At 44.8% G+C, this 24760-nt stretch overlaps 2 protein-coding genes across 2 annotated transcripts in view; both read left to right on the forward strand.

Moving 5' to 3' along the window:
• The window catches only part of PLOD1 (procollagen-lysine,2-oxoglutarate 5-dioxygenase 1), a 52260-nt gene extending 45941 nt beyond the window's left edge, over positions 1-6319 (forward strand). The window contains exons 14-20 of the mRNA XM_067567446.1: positions 881-1022; positions 1566-1679; positions 2064-2129; positions 2718-2822; positions 3369-3515; positions 3827-3952; positions 4879-6319. Coding sequence (XP_067423547.1) covers positions 881-1022; positions 1566-1679; positions 2064-2129; positions 2718-2822; positions 3369-3515; positions 3827-3952; positions 4879-5034 — 856 coding nt within the window. The 3' untranslated portion in view covers positions 5035-6319. The remainder of the gene's footprint in view (positions 1-880; positions 1023-1565; positions 1680-2063; positions 2130-2717; positions 2823-3368; positions 3516-3826; positions 3953-4878) is intronic.
• Positions 6320-8678: 2359 nt separating this feature from the next.
• MFN2 (mitofusin 2) lies at positions 8679-24618 on the forward strand. The gene is made up of 19 exons (XM_067567448.1): positions 8679-8710; positions 9228-9379; positions 11065-11240; positions 11915-12050; positions 12838-13000; positions 13323-13447; positions 13748-13856; positions 13947-14054; positions 14562-14715; positions 14944-15011; positions 15188-15309; positions 15661-15787; positions 16109-16213; positions 16818-16920; positions 17703-17923; positions 18071-18226; positions 19205-19401; positions 19876-20010; positions 20857-24618. The coding sequence occupies exons 3-19, from the start codon at positions 11069-11071 to the stop codon at positions 20924-20926; spliced, it is 2271 nt and encodes a 756-aa protein (XP_067423549.1). The 5' UTR covers positions 8679-8710; positions 9228-9379; positions 11065-11068; the 3' UTR covers positions 20927-24618.
• The last annotated feature ends 142 nt before the right edge of the window (positions 24619-24760 follow it).

Raw genomic sequence — 24760 nt, forward strand, 5'->3', positions numbered from 1 at the left:
AGCAGTGTTTTATTTTTGTTTTTTCCCCTAAATATGTTAACAATTAAATCTATCCCTTAGTCTTTTGGGGCCTGATCCTGTATCTCTTTTGTGAGTGGCCCTGTTAAAACAATGGAATTATCCATCAGGGTAGGAGCAGCAAGTATGTTTCATAGGCTCATAGAAACATAGGGCTGGAAGGGACCTGGAGAGGTTATCTAGTCCATCTTCCCACACTGACTCAGGACCAAATATATTTAGATTAACCCCTAATGGGTCTTTGTCTAAGCGGTTCTTTAAAATCTCCAGTGATGAGGAGAACTGCAGTAACTGAGTGGTCTATTGATCTGTAAGAAGTGGAGAGCAAAACATTGCAGAGAGCTTCTAAAATACTGATTGTACCTAAAAGTGTAGATCCTTCGACTAAGGATACCGATTTGTGCCTTAATTTTTCAGATTGTAAGCTCTTCTAGGCAGGGACTGTGTCCTGCTCTTTCTACAGCGCACAGCACAGCTGCGGTCCTGATCCCGATTATGGCTTTTGGGTGCTATGGTAATAGACATAGTAAATAAGTGTATCCCTGTGATGGTTGGTCCAATTCCCCTTGATGAAAAGTCCCACACTGACATCAGCGGGATATGGATCAGGCCTTTAATTATGTTCCTCATGGAAATGTGTGATGCCAATGAATTGCTGTCACCATGGCCTAGGACTTGTGCTGCTCAAAAGACATGGGCCACATCTATGATAACACCTTGACCAGTGACTCTCCCCCGCTGATCCCAGTTGGGTCTGCATATGCCCGACTGACTGGTACTGCAGCGCTGCCTGCAATCACTGCACTATAGTATCCTGTAACCTCTGACTTGGTGTCCAAATCTCCCTCTCCCCATTCTGCAGTGGGATTTGGAATGTCCCCTACATTTCCAGCCTCTATTTGATAAAAGGCAGCACCCTGAGATCCCAGCTCATCCAGGGAGACCTCTTCCACAGCGGCAAACTAGATGCGGATATGGCTTTCTGCCAGAATGTCCGGGATCAGGTCAGTGCGGGAGGCCAGCGGCAGGGAGCATCAGGCCAGGGGGGAGATGAAAGCACTCTGTGGGCAGAGGTTTCAGAGCACCCATTACAACTGGGCATGTCTAGGTGGGAAGAAATGAACTGTCATCAACAAACCCTGCGTGCCTTCCCCAAAGTACATGTGGTCTGGTGGGGGAGGAGGGATCATTTCCTGTGACCTCAAAAATGTGGCCTAAAATTAGTTTTGCCCTAGGACTCATGCGGCTCTGGTCACGTCAGTGGGAGCTACATGCATATAGTCGAAGGCAAAGTCTGACCCTTTGTGGGCTATTTTATCCTGCTACTATCTATAGCTGATGGAAAGCGCAGAGGTTCTGCCTCCATCGATGGCTCTGATTATGGCTATTTAGACTTCTCTATGTCCAGGGTGGGCCTGGATTGAATGATAAGGGGCCCATTGGGGAGGGTCTGCTCCCTGTGAAGAGAGGGAAGGAGGGATGGCAGGGGCAGGGGAGTCATAGCCATGTGGATTGTTGCAGCCTGAGGATATCCCTCCATTCTGCAGGGGGTCTTCATGTTCGTGACGAACCGGCAGCACTTTGGACACACACTCTCTCTGGAGAATTATCAGACAACTCATCTCCACAACGACCTCTGGGAGATCTTCAGCAACCCTGAGGTGAGGGGATCTGGGGGCTGCGCAGGCCTGTCCCTGTAGGATAGGGAGATGAGGTATGCCCCCAGCCTCCCTGTTAGATACGCCGCCATTAGCAGTGTCTCCTAAGGGGAGGATCCAAGCTCTGCTGTGTGACATCTCTCTGGTGGGGTTCCCTTGGCACATAACTGCAGGGCTTGGGGGGGAAGTATTTCACCCAGAAACCCCTCTGGGCCCTGGAGCTTCAAAGTCAAGAAAATGCTGTGAACTATTGTTTACTGCTCCACTTCCCCTCTCCATCATTAGAGAGAGGGTGGCTTAATACCTCGTCCTTAGCCCCCTGTAGCTTAATACCCCAGCCATAGCCATGTGCCACCGAAGTGACCACTTGTCTTTTTCTAACCACAGGACTGGAAAGAAAAATACATCCATGAAAACTACACGCTAGCTCTGAAAGGGAAATTGGTGGAGACGGTAAGAAACGCATCTTGTGTCTCAGCCAAGGAGAGAACAGCATGTCACTGTTCAATTACTTCAACCTTTTGCCCTCAGGAATAGGTAGTTTACAGAAGAGAGGGCTGCCTAAAAGAACTTTGGATCCAGAGAGAAAGCGATCTGTCCTTATTGAAAAGTATTCTTAGGGACAAATCCCTCCTTCAGAGGCATCTGGCCAGGTCCCTTAATTTTACTGGGAGCAGAGCATATGAATCTGAAGGCAGGATTCAACCTTTGACATTCTCCAGGGAGTGTGACTGTATTTCTGTGTTTAATTCAATGTCTCTCCCTCTGCTTGACTTTATCTTCCTCTTGTCTGTCTAGGGGCTGTTCATAAATTATCTAACACATTGTTTGGTGACTTTTTTTTAATTTTTTTTTTTTAATTACCCATCCAACCACCCACTTGTAACTCTGAAACAAACACCCCTGTAATGCTCTGTCATGCAAACTTAAGGAACACTTCCCCACCTGCATGCTTAATGTAACTTAGGGACAGTCCCCTATGTCTGGCTCTGTTTGTCTCATTCTTCTGTTGGTCTGAATTTTTATGTCTTGTCTCTCTAGCCCTGCCCAGATGTTTACTGGTTCCCTATATTCACTGACACCGCATGTGACGAGTTGGTGGAGGAAATGGAGCACTTTGGCCAGTGGTCCAAGGGAGATAACAAGGTAAGTTGAAGTTTCCTAAGCCAGAGATCACACCCCTGACACTGAGTCCTTGCTGAGAGCTGCAGCCTGCTGTAGGAGGGAGTTTTAATCCTGTGGTTAAAGCAGGGCACTGGAGTCAGGACTCCTGAGTTCTGCTTCCATCTCTGCTCTCGACTCATTGTGGGATCTTGGATGTAGGCCCAAATGTTCCAAAGTGGTCACTAGGAAAATCAATCTGAGACCCCTTGGGCCTCATTTTCAGAGGCCCTGAGAGCCTGCAACCTCCACGGGCTTCCACTGGAGTTGTAGTACTCAGCGGGCCAAGAGATTGTAAAGTTAGGCGCCCGCGATCGTCCGGAGTCAGCAGCCACGTTTCAAAACTTGGGCTCAAACCTCCTCTGTGCCTTGACTTCCCTTCTATAAAATGTGGATGATACTTCCCTGCATTACAGTCCTGAAAAGATTCTCTAGATGAGCATTACATGTTTGCATGTCACCATCCAACTGTTTTCATACTTACAATCTACGATATATTTGCCGCCAGTATATGTTACGGTTCAATTCCAGGACGTCAGACTGCAAGGGGGATATGAAAACGTCCCAACTATTGACATCCACATGAACCAAATTGGCTACGAGAGAGAATGGTACAGGTTCCTTCTGGACTATATTGCTCCCATCACGGAGAAATTATACCCAGGATACTATACAAAGGTAGGCATCAAACACTCTTGGTCAGTGGGATTTGAGTGCTCAGTACCTTTCAGGATCGTGGCCAGAGAGACAACACTGGGGTACTGTACCAAAATATACACCATCTTGGAGGAAATGACCCTAGAGCATGTTAGCAAGGTGTGCACCATACTTCTTAATGAGAACATGCCCTTTAAGTTCCGTGACTCTTCTCTCTTATTTAAGGTGTATTTTCAGCCCCGTTTCACCAGTGTACGCACCATCCCCTAGAACTGAATGCCCCCTGGGTGCTGTGGCACTGTCTGTGTATGCCTCTCTCTTCTCTCCTGCAGACGCAGTTTGAGCTGGCCTTTGTCGTTCGTTACAAACCCGATGAGCAACCCTCCTTAATGCCTCACCATGACGCTTCTACCTTCACCATCAACATTGCCCTGAACAGGGTAGGGATAGATTATGAGGTAAGGGCTTGCAAGGAGGTCCTTCTGGAAGTCTCCCAATCCAATCTAGGGTCTTCTCTTTCCTGTACCAAGAACACCTCCCAGTTCATTCCAGGCATCTGAAACCCTTCCTCCATCTCTGGCATCTTGATGCCAAAAGGCTGCTGTCATGCTGGCTGGATTGGTGGGGGCATTTATTATATTATTTAACATCAATATGTCAAAATCATAATAATTCATATGAGAGATGCCATGTCAGGTACTGTTAGAAAGAAAGGCTATAATGTGCCACGTAAGATGATAATGTTTATGTTCATGTGTTATATGTGTAATGGAAGTTATGAATATGTTTGATATCTCTGTATTTCAAATTGTGCTGTGTCTGGGCGACACCCCAGACAGGATGGCTGCAGCACAAGCACCTGCTTAATGGCTCATTAAGGAAACTCAGGTACAATGGTCCCAGGGAGAGAAGCCAGGGATATACCTGATGAGTCACCAGGGCTTACATGAATTACTATGATTTTGATATACTGATGTCAAACAATATACTAAATGCTACCCTCCCTCCCCCCTCCCGCCCCCAATCCAGCCAGCGTGACAGGGGGCTGTGCATCTTTTTATTTTGACTTCTTGATAACCAGTTTGGGGAATCAGAAGCGCTGTTTGTGGCTGGTTGGGAAGTCTGACTTCAGCGTCACCCATCATAGTTGGGAGAATCTGCTCTCCTTTTACAGCCTGCCCTGACCTTGGCGTTTTCAGGTGGCTACCCTAGGCACGGATGGGTCATAGCTGCACTCAGCGACAGAGTCAGAGGCAGATTGGTGGCAGAAAGATCCACCAAGCCACCACAAGGGAGTCCAGGAAATCAAGAGACTCTTGAGATAATGCAGGGATCCTTTTTCTTCTGGCACTTGGCTGATGCCTGTTTCGTTTGTTTCATGCAGGGAGGAGGCTGCCGATTTCTGCGCTACAACTGCTCCATTCGAGCTCCTCGGAAGGGTTGGACCCTCCTGCACCCCGGCCGGCTGACCCATTATCACGAGGGTCTTCCAACCACAAAAGGGACCCGTTACATCGCAGTGTCCTTTCTCGACCCTTAGAGCTACGCTTCCTGAGAAGGAACTTTTCCCAGCATCACTCACTGCTTATTGTGAGGTGGGAGTCAGGAACGCTGCTAAGTTTCCAAGGCATCCATCAAAATTATTTGGATATTGATTTTTTTTTTTTAAAATGATGGTTTAAGACTTCACTGTTGGAAGATCGCCCCCTGTAACACTGCAGATAATAAGTAGAAGCGTAGTTCTAGAATTTGGAAAGAGATGCTTTGTGCCTTCATTTCTGATACTCATCTGTGCTTGGAAGTGCCATTTACTTCTTTGCTATCTGCCATGGCTTGCCGGACTACTTTCTTGGACTGACAATTCAACTCTTTGGGGAGCAGGTCGCTTCTTTCTCCTCCCCACAAGCTCCTTCTCCAAGCAGCAGTAAGCCTGTTTCTATTTGCATCTTACAGAGGAATGGACTTTAGGGAATCCTTTCTGGTCACTGCTCGAAACATGAGTGGGATCAGCTGTAGCATTGGATGAAACCCAGTAGCCACAACCTGAGAGTCATCTTAGCCATACCTCTTTGAAGTTTCTTAGAAGCACATCACTTTGTTAAAAACAGCAATGAGAGAACCCCCATGGAGCCTGTTAGCCAAAGCCTGGTTGGCTGATGATACTTAACTTCTGTGATTAGATTGAAGAGGTGAAAAAGATGTCATGCAACCTTATCTTGCTGCAGCTGGAAGGAACTGTGCCCACCCAACCAAACTTTGTATGTGTCTGTGAGTGTGTGTAAGGTGCTTCTTAGACAGGAGAGGTGGTGGAGAACTGGACAGTTCAGGGATTTGGAGCATTTCACTTCTGTTACTAGTTCAAATGTATCCCATATTAGTATTGGTCAAAAGTTACCATCTGGTAGGTGTGCAGTGGCCTCTGTGAAATGTCCTCGGTGCTCTCAGTCTATTTTGTAGTGATCAATTGTCCATATTACACTTGACACTGACTGGTCCCTTCTATCTAGACTCAATGGGCCATGGAGACTGAAATTTCCTCTAGGGTTGAGAGGAGAGAATTATTGATCATTATTAAAAGAAATTCCAAAACATTGCATTGTACACACTTCTCCTGGAAGATGAGAGAACAACATGACTAACATCGGTCCCATGTTTGCTTAATGCACTGCTGTAAAGCATGATTCTACTGGGATACACCCATTATAAGAACGTGTGTAGAAAGGAATCTTGGTTGAGGCATGTTTCTTGGGCAGTGTCTGCAAAGCATGGACCATCACCATCTATGCCGTAGCTATTCTGATTATTAAATCGAAGTCTTTAGTCCTCAGGTCTGCCAAACTAGGATGATGTTTGAGCACTAAACTGGCACCAAAAATTATTTTGAACAGCCACCTTCTAAAACCAAATTCTTTGTGGGTTTTTAAAGCGACTCTGCCATCTGTTTATAACTGCCAGGTAGTGAAGCCTACTGTTGCTGATTCCAGGCAGTTACAGACGGATGGAAGGAATTGCTCCAGGACTGAGATGGACAGATGTGTGTTTTGACAGAGAATTTTAACTAGTAAGTATAGGACAGATGAAGGGGACACTGACCTTTTTCCTTTTACCATTTCTTTCTTTTCCTTTCTGGGCCTATGTGCATGCATGTCTACAACCACATCTACAAAGAAGGGAGAAAAATCCATGCACCAATGATCAGCTAAAAAAGCAAAACTTGGTTAATATTTTTAATGAAAATATTAACCAAGTTAATTGCTCAATGTCGCCAAACAAATGGTCGATGCAGGCCAGTCGTTAGTGAGAAGACATTGAGGAGTTGTATGTATTTATTCAACAGATTAATCCACTTATTTGGGTTTTTTTCCTCTGCCTAAGGAATTGATTGGAATCACTAAGGAGGTCTCATGGTATTTCGCACAAGGTGTACAGTTTTAAATGGCAAGTTTTACATTAAAACTTAACAAAATGATGTGTGCAATAATTTTATTCTTTAATATGAATATTTAAAGTGGATGAGATAGGCAGGCTTTATGTAATTAATGACAGAGCACATAGCCCTGATATACTGGGGATCCACTAAGTTATCTACAGTAACTTGTCAAGTAGATGCTGAAAAGTGATGTCACGCACTACTGTGGTGAAGCATAGGTCTTTACATGGTAATTTATCCTTCATCCTGATGAGGAGGGGATGAGCGGCCTTGTAGTTAAAGATCAGGACAGTCTGGGTACAAATCCTGGTTCTGCTGTGGGCATGCTGGGTGATCTTTGATAAATCTCAGGATTAATCTCTTAGCTCTTTTAGAGGTAGGGGAGTAAAGCACAATAATTCTTCTTCTCTCCCTCATGTGGGTGTTTGTAATAAATGCATTCAGGCACATGGCGTGTTCATATGCTTCAGTGCTGGGGAGCTGTACAAATATCTACCAAAACAGATACTTTAAAGTATTAGAATATTGTTTTGGAAAATCGTGACTCTCATACACATTTTCATTTTGTAACAAAGAACACATTACTGATCAGTAACAGTCTCTTGTCTAGGGCTTGGGTTAAGAGTCAAGTGTTTGTAGGACAAGCTTGTCAGAAGAAAGTATTTCCGGACATTCCACTGGATTACTGTATTTTGACTGTATGCCATATGCTTTGCTTGGGATGGAGGATCTCAGCTAAATATTTAAAGAATTGACTCTCAGTCTCACTCTTGTGAAGAACAAAGCTCTTTTAAAAAGAATCCAGCAGGCAACAAAAGAAGTTGATCTGTCACAGTAACGACCTGCGCGAGGGCTGGTGTAAGAGTGTTATTAAGCGATCTCTTCCCAGTTAGCGGGTGGCTTGGAGACTGACAGGGACCTATGGAGGCTTTCAACCAGCGGGTTATTGGTTTGATTAGGGGAGGTTCAGACAGTTGGTTTGGGTAGCAGGAAGGTGCCTGATAAAATAAATGGAATAAAATGCTGGTGCTGGCGGGGGCAGGGGTGCTGCTGGTGAGGGACGGGGTGATCCACACCTCCACCCTGGCTTCAGCGAGGGCCCTCCTGTATTTCAGCCACTCTTTCTTCCCCTGCCGGGCTCGATTCAGTTTCCTCTCCCCGGCTCCAGGTGCGGACGCAGTCCTGGGGCATCAGCAGTCACCAGGCCTCAGCCAGCTTCCTGCTTGGCTATGCCTCTGGGCATGGGGCACCTTCCTCCTCCAGCCTGCCTGCCCCCACCGGGGCTGGGTGCCTTGGTCCACCGCCCCTCCGGCTCCTGCCCCTTCAGCTGCGGTGGGCGGGGGTGGAGCTGGCAGAGTCCTTGGCACTGGTGAGTGACGGGAGCGGGGGCTACGTGATGCCCAGGACAGCAGGCCCGGCTCCCCTCAGGCGCGCCCAACGCCCCTAGGCCTGCAGCAGTGAGTCTCGCCGCCCTCCCAGCCGCCACATCACGCTTCCCAAAGAGCGGGAGCGAGAGAGAGAGGTCAACCTCTCAGGACTACAGCTCCCATGAGGCCTTGGGAAAGGGGCGGTCCTGAGGGCGTGGACTACAACTCCCATGATGCATTGTGTGTGCGAGGGGAGGGGGGCGAGCCACTTCTCTTTGCCGCCGAGCCGTGAGGCGGCGGCAGTGGGGGGTGACGGCCCGCCAGTCGCCGGGGTAGTGACGTACATAGCCCGGCGGCGCTCTCCGATGACGATGCTGCTGTGGGCGTGCCATCGTCATGGCGGCTGGGCGAGGCTGAAGGTGAGAGGCGGAGGAGAAGCCGGGCGGCGGCCGGGCCCCGGGAGGGGAGGAGGCGGGGCAGGAGCAGGGGCTGGGTAACGGCAGCAGGATGGGCGGGGGGGGGCTTCACGGACACGTCCCCCCCGGGAAGCAGCTGCGGGGGCTGGGCCCGCTCCCCTCCCCCCCGACTACGCACAAGGTCCTGCACGTCCCCTCGTGTGCAAGGGGAGCGGGTGGTCTCACGGGGTGCGTGTGCCCAGTCACGTGTGCGTGGTACGCGGGCTCGGTGTGCAGGGCGCCGGAGGGGGGAGGAGGGTGTGCACACTCACGTGTGCAGGGCACGTTGATTCAGGGTGTGTTCTGGGCGTGCCCGCCCGGAGAGGTTGGAGGGGGCCGGGTGGGTAATACACACACCTACCCCGCTGCACACGTACGCGTGCAAGACCCTGGGCTGCCTGCCCCTGCAGCCACTCACCCCGCCCCCTCCCCAGCCGGTGTGCACCGTCTGATCTCGCTGCTTCTCCCGTGCCTGAGACAGGCTGGATCCACCGTCGCCCCAGGAGCTGCCACGCTGAGCCCCACCCAGAGGAGTGAGCACTGAGCACTGCCCTGTGGGAAGCAGTCATTGGCACTCGGGATAGACGGAGCTGACCATGCCTGGCTTGTGAAAACTTTACATTCATCCTGAAAGTAAGTTAGTTGCGGCCCCCCGCCCAGGGAGGCACACGGTCCGTTCATGAAAGGGCAGAGGGGATGAAGGTGAGGTGGTCCTATGTCTCTCTATGAGCTCTTGAAGTAGTGGTTCCTCACGGTGTTAATTTCACGCTTCCCACAAGGGCTCTCTTTCATATTGCAACACAGTTGGATGAAGGGGCACTAGGGTGGGCTGTTAAAGTAACTTTTCAGAGATGACTATTTAGTTGCACTTTTTGGAGTCTTGGAGTGATGCTTTTGTCCTTCATTTCTGATGGTGGAATGCAGTAATGGTTCTTCTGATGCTATAGGGAGCTGCACCAATGCACCGTAATTGCTTTCTGTGGCTAAAGTTCACTGTTTTTGCACTTGGTGTCTGTGTGCTTGATCTGTGTCCAAGAGGCAGCATGGGTAGTGGAGTGACTTGAGCACCTGACAGGGAACCAAGGACTTCCATATTCTGTTTTTCACTCTGAGAAAGACACCCTCTATAGCCATCACTTCATCTCTTTGCCTCACTTTCCTCATCAGTACAAGGGGAATACAATACTTCAACATCCCTGTGAAATATTCTGTAACATCTGGAAGTACTTTTAAAAAGTAAAGCACTATAAATATCAAGTGACACAAGGTGGGTGAGGTAATATCTTTTAATGGACCAATTTATGTCGGAGAAAGAGACAAGCTTTTGAACTTACACAGAGCTTGTCTCTTTCACCAAAAGAAATTGGTCCAATAAAAGATATTACCTCACCCACCTTCTCTCAAATATCTTGGGACCAGCACAGCTACAACAACAATGCAACCATAAATGTTAAGTCATATTTGTATCCTCTCGATGCTTTTGGCTGAACTTCACTTATATTAGAAGGAACTAGAGATTAAAAAAAAGGGAAGGAAGGCAGGATGGCCAATGGTTAGGGTAGTGTTTTCCAAGCGGTGTGCAGCGGCACAGTGATGTGCCCTCAGGCCTGAGCAGATGTGCCTCGGAATTTTTTGAAAAACTACTTGAAGAGTTCTGAATTGACTCATGAATATTCATTAGTTCATTTGGAGACTATATGATGGTATGCCTCAAAATAATTAAAGGTATCAAGGTGTGCCATGGCAGAGAAAAGTTTGGGAACCACTGGGTTAGGGTATTAGCATGGTAAATCACAGAGTATCTTTCTGCTTCAGTAGTACTGGCCTACATCAAGGAGTGTTAGTGAAGATGAATACACTAAAGATTATGAGGAGCTTAGATACTATGGTAATGGAGGCTCTCTCTCTGTGTGTGTGTGTGGGGGGGGGGGGGAAGAAGAAGAAGAAGTACACTTATCATTTCTCAGAGCAGTTGGCTGTTGCTGATTGTTCCATAATGTATTCTGTGTGAGTTTCTCAGTGACCTTAGATTGGTGGTTTAAATGCCATGTGAAACAAAAATTGCAATCAAATTTAGGTTTTAAAATCTATGTAGTCCATACAAGAAAGCTGGATGGCAATAACCAGCATGATCTGCTACTCATGTTTGTGAAATCTATAGACTTTTTGCAACAGGGTGTACTTTCTTTTTTATAAAAAAAAAATATATATATATATGTATTTTAAGCTGTTGGGGCAATAGACACATTAAAAAAACTTTGGTTGGGCATGAATTAGTATTTAAAGAATTGTATCTTATTATATTGTTTTCCCCACAGCGCAATGTCCCTGTTGTTCACTCGCTCCAAGTCCATCGTTGCTGTGAAGGATAAAAGACACATGTCTGAAGTAAATGCTTCTCCACTCAAACATTTCGTCACTGCCAAGAAGAAAATCAATGGCATCTTTGAGCAGTTGGCTGCATATATTCAGGAGAGTGCCACATTCCTGGAAGGTAAATGGTATTTTTGAGTAACCCGCCAACACATGTGCAGTTTTATTTTGGTAACTATTTACATCATGCAAAAAACACTAGATTAAATGTCATCACTAGGCTTGTATACATATAAAAATAGAGATAAATTTTCATCAAATTTGGTTGAAAGTACAAACTTCTGAATGTTAAAGACGATCTCAGATTATAATTATCAATGAACTGACACTAAAAAAACAAGGAAATTAGTCTTGTACATATGCTGCATTGGGTTTTTTGTCTGTAATCGTATAATTCTTCCTGTCCTGACATCTCGTTGCTGGGAATGTGTGACAGTCACATGAGCCAGTTTCTGGCATTGACAGATTAAGAAATGCACAGCATTGTATTTAAGGGTCTTTGAGGGTTTGACATTTCAGCTGTGTGCTGTTCAAGGCACTCTTTTCTAAATGAAAACCCTTAGAATTAAGAGAGAGAGAGAGAGGCACTGTTTAATAGCCAGTGAAACAGTCTTCAGGGCATTGGCAAGGTGTGTTTTTGGTGTGGCTTTCCGACAAGCATTGTCTGACTGAAATGCAAATAAATGTATAACTACACTCCAGAGATTTAGATTACATTCCTTTGAAATTATTTTGACCATGTGCTGTTGATAAATTACTTCTGAAATTCAGAGGGGCAATTTATTTCTGTTTTAGAAACACACAGGAATGTGGAACTTGATCCTGTCACCACAGAAGAGCAGGTATTGGAAGTCAAAGGATACCTGTCAAAAGTCAGTGGTATTAGTGAGGTACTGGCACGGCGACACATGAAAGTGGCTTTTTTTGGCAGGTGGGTCAGATACTTGTGTTGTCCAGATTCTACTCGATAAAACAACTAGGATCTTTAGAATTTAGACCAGTGAAAAGTATTTATAGCAATGGTTCTCAGCCTATTTACCATTGTAGAAAGCTGCATATGCTGCCTATGTGTTATGTGGGCTGCATCCACACAATATAGATACTACCTGTATGGCCTTGAGGATGTCACAGGGGCCACAGCTGTGTGCTGATTGGACTGTGTGTTGAGAACCACTGATTTATAGGAACACAACTGTCCAGACTTTGGAATGTAAAAGTCTGATCATCCTTGGTATTCTTTCACTTTCATTTTGAATCCCTCTCTCTATTTTCTTATTTTAAAAATTTCTTCTAAAGTAATTATTTAGTACTGATTCGCCAGCAAGTTGCATGTGGCAGCTAATACACTGTCATGTTTACACTGAGGGGCTTCTGCTAGCACAGCTCTGACCGTGTGAAGAGGTGTGATCTCTGATCAACACAGCTGTGCCAGCAGAAATTCCTAGTATACACACAGATATACCAGCAAAACTGCACCATTAGTGGTATGGCTTGTTTTGCTCAGGGGAGGTAGAATAAGTTATGCCGAACAAAACATCCACATTGGGTGTGCTTTTTTGGTGTAGTATTTCAATATTCCTGTACCAATAGACTGCTTCTAGTATATGGCCTAACACTTTCTGGAGCTGGTTGGGACGTAAGATTTGAGTGGCTATAATAATCAAAGAGCACAACTGTGTCTTGGGAACCGCACTAAACCATTCTGCATTTAACCCCAGGACAAGCAATGGGAAAAGCACAGTGATAAATGCCATGCTGTGGGATAAAGTCCTTCCCTCAGGAATTGGACACACCACAAATTGTTTCCTGCGTGTGGAGGGGACAGATGGTCACGATGCCTTCCTACTTACTGAAGGTTCAGAGGAGAAGAGGAGTGTCAAGGTAAGTTCCTAGTTAGTATATGATAAAGAAAATGGAATTTGACCTAATCTAAGAGACTTTCAGAAGGGAATTTAAGTAATGTGTGAGAAGAATCCTGTCCTGGAGTGGTTCCTAATAGCTGGACACCTTTCTCAGCAGGGAGACCTGTGCAATTTTATGTGGAAACCCCTTTTTCAGTCAAGGAAGAAAATAATTCTCATTTGGTCTTGACTTACTCTTGTCTGTGAATATTTCAAGGTGGGGAGATAATTATTCTAGCAGTTCTCAGACACTTAATAACACAATCCTCTTGATTTTTTTCTTCCTCCCTTCCCTTTGATAGACAGTCAACCAGCTGGCTCATGCCCTCCATCAAGATGAACTTCTGAATGCTGGGAGCCTGGTCAGTGTAATGTGGCCCAATTCCAAATGTCCTCTCTTAAAAGATGATCTGGTGCTGATGGACAGGTGAGAAACTTTGTCTTCCTATACAGCACCTCAGCTGTGAAGTGACCTGGAAGCAGAACTGAGAAATGCAGATGGAGTGCCATTTAATAATTACTTCCTTTCATTTCCCAAACTAAGTAACCTCACAACACAGAGTAGCCCAAGTACAGACATTAGCTGCACTGAGCAGCTACATCTTTTGAAAGCCTCTTTTATAAGAAAATGTAATGTGCTTCCTTCTTCTACTTCTTTGGGGAATGTCTAATTGTATTTTTGAAGTTTCATCGCTGTAGTGATGTCTGATTTTTCTGTTATCTATAGCCCTGGCATTGATGTAACCACAGAGCTGGACAGCTGGATTGACAAGTTTTGTCTGGATGCTGATGTATTTGTGTTGGTGGCAAACTCTGAGTCCACACTGATGCAAACGGTAACTCAAAGTTCACTTGTAAATGCTTGCTGTTTTGGTGTAAATGTTCTTGCATTTTGAGCATTGATATATGGGGTTTTTTTGGTTTAGGAGAAGCAATTCTTCCACAAAGTGAATGAACGTCTGTCTCGCCCTAACATTTTTATTCTGAATAACCGCTGGGATGCATCAGCTTCAGAACCTGAATACATGGAAGAGGTTTGTACCACGTTTTAATTGGTTTTCTCTGCTCATAGAATGGATACTCCCAGTTGAGTGGAGGGACTAGTGGTAATAGGGGATGATTTGCTCACAGTATGGACTTTGCTTACTGTAAAGTGGACTCATCTGGAAAAAAGGGAGATGTGGAGAAAGTGTAGTCTAATGGTTAGAGCAAGGATCTGGAATGCAGAACTTCTGAGTTCCTGTTGTCACTGTATCTTTTGGGGCCTGGGGCAACTCACTTAATATCTTCATGCCTCAGTTTACATATTTATAAAATGGTTAGAATATTCAACTATCCCACAGGGGTTTTGTGAGGCCCAATGTGTGAAAAGTGCTTTGAGACCCTCAAAGGAGTTATAAAAAAGCAAAATATTTTTGACTTGTAGACCTGTATCGCTAGATAGAGCCTGCAGGGGGCGTGTGGTTGCCTGCTCCAGTTGAATGCAATGAGCTGGACTGTTATGCAGACTTTAAAACGGTGTGTGGGGGTTGATCCTTCAGGTGCGTCGACAGCACATGGAGCGTTGCAGCAGTTTCCTAGTGGATGAGCTGGGTGTGGTGGATCGAACTCAAGCTGGGGACCGCATCTTCTTTGTGTCGGCGAAGGAAGTGCTAAATGCCAGGATCCAGAAAGCTCAAGGGATGCCAGAAGGAGGTAGACAGAGCTGGTAGTTCTCCTTTCATTTATGTGGGAAGGTGGAGAGTTTTATCCCAAATAATCAATTGGTGAATTAACTAGAAACTGTGGGAGGGAAGAGAAGCCAAAATTAAAGACGGTATCTAGCAGATCAGTAGAGCCAGCTCCAGAGATGTTCCTGCCTTTCCTCCTGGTGCTTCAAATTCTCTCTTTGCTTTCTGTAAATTTTCCCTGGTGTCCTCCTAGGTGGAGCGTTGGCAGAAGGGTTTCAAGTAAGAATGTTTGAGTTTCAAAACTTCGAGAGAAGATTTGAAGTAAGTACCATCATTCATACCGAGCTTCTATTTGAGTCACAGCCCTCTTGTGGGGCAGGGCGGGCGGGGGAGGGGGAAGGGAGCCTGTAACTTTGGGCTGAGGCTGTGTCTTGACAGAAAATGATGCAGGAAAGAGGTCACTGCTGATCTTCTGATGGCTGCCTCTGTGTGCACAGGAATGTATCTCACAGTCTGCAGTGAAAACGAAGTTTGAGCAGCACACGGTGAGAGCGAAGCAGATAGCTGAAGATGTTCGCCTTATCATGGACTCTTTGCATATTGCTGCCCAGGAGCAGAGGTGAGCAGCTGCAGAGACTCAGTGCACACAAGACTGAAGCTTACGCTGAATATATCTGGGAGGGAGTCTGGGAAGCATGAGCATCCGGCCTTTACTTTTAAAATCACAGTACAGCATAGAAAATTTCTGGGGACAGGAGGACACATACCACTACTCCTGTATCTAATGTATTATGGAGAAACCTCCTATCTCTCCTATATGCTATTTGTGTGTAACATATCTTCTATAGTGTTACCTCCTGTCCCTGGGAGAGAGAATCTGTGCTCCCTCCAAATGTCTGACCTCTGGAATTCCATTTAGCTTGTAGATGAGAGATATGCTGATGTTGTGATGGGCACCTTCTTTCCTCAGGATTTACTGCCTGGAGATGCGAGAGGAACAACAGGAGCGTTTGGGCTTTATTGACAAACAGCTGGAGCTGCTCACTCAAGACTACAAGTTGAAAATAAAACAGATCACAGAAGAAGTAGAGAGACAGGTGAGGAACAGGAGTTGTCCTTGTCTACAGGACAATTGGAGAGATGAAAAGAGAAGTGTGAAGGGCTGTCTAGAACATGGGAGGCAGATTAGGAGCTGAGAAAACCCAATAGGCTGAATAAGCACTGAAGCTTATTGTTCTGCCAGAACATACATGGTGGGGACATACTGCTGTAGGGGTAACTTATTTATTTGTTTGCTTCTGCTTATTAGCAAATCAATTTTTCTAATGGCTGTTTCAGCTCTCCCTGGAATTGTCTTGCATTTTCTCAGCTAGTGTTCCAGGTGAGCCTGCACAAACAGTATGTGGTTGCTCTTTCAGGTTTCAAATGCAATGGCTGAAGAGATCAGACGGCTTTCAGTGTTGATAGATGACTACCAGATGGATTTCCACCCATCTCCAGTTGTCATCAAAGTTTACAAGAATGTAAGCAACACCACTGACTTTTAACACATTGGACCAAGCACCCAAACAATTGTCTTGCTCTGATGACTCAGTAATTGCACCAGCTGTTCAAAAGACCTTATTTTCAAGTGCACAGGGTGTAGGCACAGTTCTTTTGTAGTGCGGAAATTGTTCATATTTGTCCCTTGCCTTTTGAGAGTTTCATTACATCCCAAAAAAGGAAATGGGGCTTTCCAGACTAACCTAGTATAATAGACTGATATAAAAGTAAATAGTATTTAATTGCAGTACATGACACTAAGGCACTAACTGCCTTAGTCTCTTATTGCACTTTGTATGGTGTAGATTAAAAGTAAGCAGCATTTTCACCAAAACAGAGAGCAGATGGTCAGTTCTATTCTTCCCTGCCCCCTCATTTCCCTCTTGTAATACTGAACTAGCTTTAACCGATGGAAGAATCGTGGGTGGACAGAATTTATGCTCCCTATTCTGGGAAACAATTCCCTACTTCAAAGAATTGCCTGTTTGGGAGATTCCAGGACCTGCAGTTAATGAGTTGTCTGGACAGAGATGCGTGTTGTGTTTGGATTTGCTTCAGTTTCAGCCTCTGTTTTGCGTGTTTCAGGAACTACATCGACACATTGAGGAGGGTCTGGGCCGTAACATGTCAGATCGGTGCTCTAATGCCATCACTGCCTCCCTGCAGACCGTGCAACAAGAAATGATAGGTCAGTACAGCATGTAAAGAACCAGCCCTCACTATAGACAAATGGAAATAAGTCTTGCGTGGCAGCTGTATCCGTGTAGGCTTAGATTGGGCTGTGAGGGCTGATGAACTGGTGGCAACGTCTCAATTAATAATATCTTGTTTATTGAGATTCTAGTTCAGAGTGTCTACGTGTCCCTTCTTAAATACCCGTTTTCAGGGGTTTTCCATGTCATGAAACTCATTCTAGATTGAAACTTCACACCCACCTCTTCTGCCTGGGAGCAGTTTGTTCTATAAAATTTCATCAAAAGTTCTGCTGTTTTTTTTAGGCTTATGCAGCAAAAATACAGTGGTACTAACTAAAAAGCTTGCAGATCTTGCTGTGACAAGATGCTCAGGACAAGACCTCATTGCAGAAATAGGAATCTTCTCCATGTTACCGCAGGAGGGTTCGATACTGTGACGTGCATAACTTAAAATACTTTCAGTTAGTCCGACTGCAGGGGCTTTTTGCTGGCTGTGATATGTGTTGCTCTAGCAAAGCTCCCGCCCACAACTGGCAGGAACCATACTTTTCCTGAAGCAGTTTCAAAACAGTTTTATGAAACATAGTTCAGGGTTTAGTGTGGTCAAGGCAAATAAAGTGGCTGTTTTAAATAAAACCAAATGTTGGTGGAGATTTGATGCATTTGCCACTTTTAATGTCAGAACTGAGAGCCTGATTGATTCTAATGAAGCCCATTCTTTCTTCTCAATTATGCTGACATTTTCCCCATCCTCTCCCATTTCTCATCTGTGCAGATGGTTTAAAGCCTCTTCTCCCAGTCTCTCTGCGTGGTCAGATAGACATGTTGATCCCCCGGCAGTGCTTCGCACTCAGCTATGACCTGAACTGTGACAAGCTTTGTGCCGACTTTCAGGAGGATGTTGAATTCCATTTTTCTCTTGGATGGACAATGCTCGTGAATAGGTTTTTGGGACCAAAGAACAGTCGCCGGGCCTTGATGGGTTATAATGACCAGGTAAGACATCTCATTAGGTGGTGAGTGGGTCAGTAGTAGATACTGGGTTCCACTTAAGACTTCAGTGGCTGTCAAAGCTTTGAAAGAAACAGCTGTGGGTTGCATTCTCCCTTATATCTGCAGCTTTTTTTCTTTTTCCCTTCTTAGGTGCAACGTCCTTTACCTTTAACCCCAGCGAATCCCAGTCTGCCTCCCCTATCTCAGGGCTCTATGACCCAGGAAGAACTCATGGTGTCTATGGTGACTGGATTGGCATCACTAACTTCCAGAACTTCCATGGGGATCCTCGTCGTTGGTGGAGTGGTGGGTTGAAAACCTCTGAGAAACAGTTGTCTGTACAGTGGTAACTGCGCTGTTGATTTGGAAAGTATCTAGACTGCAGGCTTCTGTCAGACATTGATGGAGCCTAGAATGAAGGGTTATATCCCAAGGAACATCAAAAGGGAGAGATCCACTGATCTTATTGCACCTGAAGATTGGGGTTGGGTTCAGTTGTTAAGAAGATAAAATAACACTTTCGAAGCATTTTACAAACACTAACTGGTACTCTTCTGAGGATGGGTGGTAGATAAGTATTATTCCCATTCCACTGAGGAGGAAACTAAGACGGAGGTGGAGGCTGAAACTTTCACAATCAGTCTCTGATTTTGCGTACCTTCATTTTTGGTAATTCCCAACTTCAGACATTTTGGGCTGATTTATTTTTTTCCCCCAGAGGCGCTAAGCGCCTGCAGCTCCCATTGACTTGGATCTGTGGGTCCTTAGCTCCTTCAAAAATAAGCTCTAGATACCTTCCGGTGGGCACCCAAAATTAGAGATCAAGAAACTTGGCTGAAGTTGCACAGCAAATCTTTTCTAGAGCAGGCACTAGAGTCCCCAAGGCCCCTAGTCCGTGTAACACACTGTCTGAAGATGGAAGATCCCTTCAAGAAGGCTCTTTCTTGATGGCCTATACTTCAGAAACAGGGATACCGTGAACAGGAAAACGATCCCTTACGCTCACAGACCTTTTTCAAGTATTTTACAAATGACAGTCCATACAACACGCCTGACTGGTAGGTAGCTAGGCAGGCTATTATTCTCGCTGTATAGATTGGAAACCAGCAGAAGAGAAGTGATTTCTCTTCCCCTCCCCCCAGTAAATGAGGACTAGAACTTGAATGTTCCTGGCCCAGGGTCCTTTACTTAGAACAAATGAACAATGCTTTCTGTTCCATTGTAAGAAGTTAACATCAATCTTGGCTGGTGACTTGTGCCACCTTTCTGCTGTGCTTATTGCAGGTCTGGAAGGCTGTGGGCTGGAGACTGATTGCTCTCTCTTTTGGCCTTTATGGGCTCCTTTATGTATATGAGCGCCTCACCTGGACTACAAAAGCGAAGGAGAGAGCCTTCAAACGCCAGTTTGTGGAGTATGCGAGTGAGAAACTGCAGCTCATAGTCAGCTACACAGGCTCCAACTGCAGCCACCAAGTCCAACAGTGAGTTGCCTCGATTCAGCCAATCTCTTCTAAATAACAGACCATTTTTCATGGTACTCTCCATTAAGTCACTTAAGGCAAGCAGTCACCCTGGCCACCACACGACAGGTCTGTTGTACATAATCTGTGCTCCAGGTCTAAAAATGTACAGTGATGGATGAGCGTGCTTTGAAACTTTTATCACATGTATTTCTAAAGCACTTGTCATAGTAACTGGATGCTTTTAAACATGAGCACAAACTCTTCAGGAATGTCAAGAATATTAAACTTCTGAAGTTCCTATGCCATTATCCAGAACCTGTAGTAAATTCCCTGTTGCCCATTAACTCTGAAATGTTCTAATGCTGGAATGGGAAGAGAGACTCTCAGCCCAGGCTTTCTGGAGGTGGTATAATCAACTCATTGCATAGTGTAAGTACCTTTTGAGTTTGGTGTTTGATCTCTCCTCTCTTTCCTCCTCTCACCATTTTCTAGGGAGCTTGCTGGGACATTTGCTCATTTGTGTCAGCAGGTGGATGTCACCCGGGAGAATCTTGAGCAGGATATTACTGCAATGAACAAAAAAATTGAAGTCTTGGACTTATTGCAGAGCAAAGCAAAACTGCTCAGGTGAGATGTCTGCTCCTTGACAGCAGATTCATGGAGAACTATCTGTACACTGTGGCATCTTTAGTGGAGTCACAATTACATGTGATGTAGAGATTTCCCTGGACTGTCCAGGTCAGGATGTGCCTCAACTGTAGCATCAACTCACCCCTGCTTGGAAGTGAAGTAAACATGATCATTGATGTCTGTATCTTCCAAGCAGCCAATGAGTGTTCCTACCGGACCAAATTTTCTACATATAGAAACAACGAAGCTGTTGTATGTCCTTTTTGTGTAGATAGCATTTCCTTCATTCAGCTTGTAAGGATGTTCCTGGAGTTTCGGTAGCAGTGGGGTTGTTACCTTAGCCCCTTCTTCAGTAGGAAAAACAGATTTTTCTGCACTGCCGGACATTCTTAGATATCTGGGACTTCACAGGTTCCTCCTGACTCTAGATCTGGTCAGGATCACAAACTCAAGAAAACTATGGGTCCTACAAGGTCCTTCAGGACCAGTCTCATCTCCTAAAATGAGACAAATGGCCTGCCCCCTCCTGGTTGTGGGGCATGTGTGTTTCTGCTGTTCACCTTCATTCCAGATGGGCAAGGAGCTCCCCTCTCAAATGCTCCACAAGCAGAAAATAAGATAATTTTAAACTAGTTTTTGCAACTAGGATTTTGGTTTGAACCCCAAAACCTATAGATCAGTCCATGTAAGGTCCCTGACCTGGAGTAGAGACCTCTAGTCATGGGACTCTGGCAGCTCTCTCCATTCTTTGCCACTTTCATACCTTCTCAGACTAGAGTGGGTAGTGAATGTTAACTAATTTCAGTGCATAGGCCTAACGGAGATTTTTTTTCTTTCTTTCAGGAATAAAGCAGGCTGGCTGGACAGTGAGCTCAACATGTTCACACATCAGTACCTGCAGCAGAGCAGATAATGTGGGAAGGGAAAAAAACCATTTTCCTTCAGTGCTATCTTAACCGCTACAGAGAACATGGTGGGGGGATGGAATCCCTAAGGGGCACGAGTAGAAGCAAATTGTTGGGTGTTCTATCACCATGTGAACACTGGGATTCCGCTTCCCTGTACCATGTCCAACCTCTCACCATTAGCTGTTTTAAACTCTCTTCTTGCCTACTGGGGAGATTAGACTGTTTCCAGGAGGAATTTCTGCTTCATAAACTTGGGGGCTTTTTTTAATGAAGAATGAAGTATGGTAGTTATCAATTGTTTAAAAAAAAAAAAAAAAAATCTCGCTAGTCACCAAAATTTATCAAGTTCAGATTTACTCTAACAAAGTTTTTCTCCTTGATGAATTATCACCTTAATAGATAGAGCTGGAACTTGATAAACCTTTGAGGTACAAAGCCCCAAATTCAGGTGTGTGTGTGACGAGCAGCTATTCATCTAAACGCACACCCTTCCCCCCCCCCCCCCCCACACACACACACACATCTAGAGGCTCATATAACGCTCTGACAGCCCATGCAAACCTATCAACACTTCTCAATTACTCTTCAACTGCAATACAATGGGAGAGAAGACTTGCTCTTTTTCTTCCCATGGAGAAGTGCCAGTGTGAATATTCAGACCCCGGAGCAGAAAACAAATCTTTTCTGGTTGGGATCTTGCTATAGTAAATTTCTACTCCTGATCTCTTTGGGCATCTTCCTCCCCAAGGCTCTTTGACTAGCCCTGTGTTATTTCAGAGACAAATGATGGCAGAGACAAAACTGGCTGTCATCCTTTAGTTATTGTGGAGTTAGTGGAACTAGCGGTGGCATTTTGTGATTTGGTAAATTGGTATCTTATTGAGAAAGATAAGCAGGATCGGAGATAGGCCAGTTGGCAATATGTGAATAGCTACATTATGAATTATGTAGACAAACGTGGTTTTAAAGAGTGCGTGTTTTTGGGATGCAGGCCCCTGGAATTCCATTATCACTACATGGCCTTTAGGATAGAGTAGATTACAAGCTGCAGGAGATCTTGCTTCGTGTAGAGCTTCCGTGGGATATTACCGTCTGTGCATTAATATGGTTCAGTTTGGGTCTGTTTGGTTTTTCTTTTAATGAAGACAACAAAATAAAGATGTGCTGATCTAGTGCAGCCAAGGAGACATGTACTGGTGTGGAAATTCCATGCCAGGGCAGCAGTGGTTAACTTTTTAAGCTTTTCTTTATTTGTAAACAGATCGGATTGGTTTTTATTTTTCCCCAAATGCAGTTTAATTGGTAACAGGGTCGGGCCCATGTTGTTGTAATTCCTAAATTAAACTGGGGGTAAAACTCCTATTGATTTCAATAGCAGCGGGATTAGGTTCCCCACAGTTTGTCAGGAAGCTATCTTCAGTTGTGGAAGATATCCACCATGTGTAGTGATGGGGCTTTTCTTTTTCCCCTGACATGTATCCAAAGTCAGAGATGTCTCCAAAGAATCCAGAATGAGTCACTACGTTGCTTTCGGCTGTTGTGGGTCTCTCCTATTCAGTGCCAATTCAGGTCTGTTTGGCCTCAAGCACTGCAGAAAACACTGGGATAACTCTAAGGAGGTCCTAGCTGAGATTAGAAAGACTGAAGGGCGTTTGTCATATTGACAATGATACTTGAAAGTGGAATCTACGGGCTTTAGAATGATTGATTGATTTCTTGCTCATGTACAGGTGTGGATACTCCTGTGCCAGTAACCAGCATACTTGCTTCATATCTAGTCCCAGAAAAAAGGGGGGAGACGTCTAGTATCTGAGGGAGAATAAATAGTAAAGTAACATTTAAACCCATTATGTTGTTTTTAACCTCAAAGCACTATAATTTGGGATTTCCCAGGGGATTAGCACAGAGTGGTGGTAGAGAGTTCTGCTAAGTCCTTGGGCCATAGGAAGCAAGTCAGTTGCATTTTGGGGTGGAAGGGAAGGTAATAGATTGTGCCAGGGGCTGAGATGGTTCAGGGGATTAGCAATGGGATAATGTCACTTCCAGTTTGCTGGTTGGAATCCAGCCCAAACTGGAAAGTCATTGCCTTCTAATAGCTCTTCAATAGCCTTTGGGGAATAGAAATAATTTGGTCTGTGTCCTAAAGCATGTTACACGGTTGCCTCCACAGCTTGCAGCAACTTTCTCCTGAGGTCAAAGACCGAATAAGCAAAAAGACTGAATTCTTGCTTTGAAAATGGTTTCTCCGGGTAACTGTTGAAATATGTTGGTGTTTAAGCAGCAGCATGTTCTGTTGATAAACTACAACCTTCAGATTGCAGAACTGCTAATCCAGCACTACAGTAGGCTGTGGGGTTTGCTAATAAATCAAAACAATAGGCAAATCCCTGCTGCAATAGGAAATTTTTCTTCCAGGTGGAGGAAGGACAATGCTGAGCTACATGGGGACTGTGGAAAGTGCTGATTTGACTTTCCGAGATGTGAGCTGTTCAAGTAGCCAGGGCTTCAAATCAGACACTATATTATGGTCTTTGAACTCCCTTTATAAGCTGTTGAAGCAGAACAGGGTATCTTGCTAATGCTTTCTTCAGAGATTTTGGTGACTTGGGCATTCTCATTGTGGCAGTGAAACCTGGCCTATAGAATGATGGGTAAGAATTACTTGAACCATTTTTAAAGCAAAATTGCTAATACAGGCAGAGAAATGTTCTTGAGTGACCCTAGCCATTCGGGTCTGGAGAAGATTGCCTTCTGCATGTTATATTAACAGAATCAAAGTTAAACATCATTGTCAATGAGTTTGATTCTTCTAAAACTAAAGCAAAATACAGCTGAACTCCTTTAATACAGAGACTGGTGGAAGAGTTCACACTCTTGCTATATACTAAAGACTGTTAGATTCCCAGGGGGAATGATGGACTCTGATATAGGAGAGCAAAAGATTGCAAGAACAGACTCCTCCCAGGCTCATATTAAACAAGTTTGGCTAAATGCACTTTATTTTATTGCTGCTAATTTACTATTTTTTATTCTTGGTATTTTTTTGTGTTGAATTGATGGAGCTCTTCAAAATCCTCTTAAGAGTGAGTTTTCTCTCTGCTGTATTTAAGGTGATAGATTTGCATGAATTACTCCTGTATCAATGCTGTTAACATTGGAAACCAGAATAAAAATGAATTGGAGAAAAATTCTGCTGGTCTGTTCTACATATCCTGATTCAAAATCTTTATGAGCTAGTTCACTAAATGCTGAAGAAAACATGCTTTGGAGCAAGAGTGCATAGCTTATTCATCGCTTGAAAATAATGGCTTCTTGTCAGTGTCCAATTATCAATCACTTGAGAGTTCACTGTACTTTCTTCACATAAAAAACTTGGCAGGCCCAGCAGTGTGAGCTCATATTATCTCAGGGCGTGGGATTCTTTTATGTCTCAAGTAGGGGCTGAATCAGTGACTTCTTGAGAAGATTGCAGAAATTGAGGTTGGCAAATTATCCTTATGCTGTCAGAATAAGATGTATTCCTGGTTCACAGATTACATAGCTGACCCAGAAAGGTTAAGGCCAGATTTCCAGGAAAGTCTGACCACATGCAGTGCCTGTTGACTTCAGTTAGAGTTGTGGGTGTTTAGCCCTTTAGAAAAATCAGAGCCAAAGGGACTTTTTCATGGCTACTGCCTGTGAGTGTCCCAGTGGGAGGGGTCTGAGACCTTTTACCTGAAATACCTCTGCAATTTTGTGAAAGGTAAGGGTAGGCCTGCAAACCATTCTGACACCTAATAACATGCAGGATACACTTGAAGGTATACTGGTCCCCCGTGTGTGCTAGTTGTCCCTAAGTA

The sequence above is a fragment of the Emydura macquarii genome, unplaced genomic scaffold (genome assembly GCF_026122565.2).
Source record: "Emydura macquarii macquarii isolate MOO-44397 ecotype Brisbane River unplaced genomic scaffold, CSIRO-AGI_Emac_v2 contig_2768, whole genome shotgun sequence".
Taxonomy (NCBI): domain Eukaryota; kingdom Metazoa; phylum Chordata; order Testudines; family Chelidae; genus Emydura; species Emydura macquarii.

Excerpts from the sequence above, each read along its gene's own strand:
- MFN2 (XM_067567448.1), top strand. The coding sequence starts at position 11,069 with ATGTCCCTGTTGTTCACTCGCTCCAAGTCCATCGTTGCTGTGAAGGAT. Across the intron at positions 14,716-14,943 it reads TCAAGGGATGCCAGAAGGAG|GTGGAGCGTTGGCAGAAGGG; the intron begins GTAGACAGAGCT and ends GTGTCCTCCTAG. Across the intron at positions 18,227-19,204 it reads TCCTCGTCGTTGGTGGAGTG|GTCTGGAAGGCTGTGGGCTG; the intron begins GTGGGTTGAAAA and ends TGCTTATTGCAG.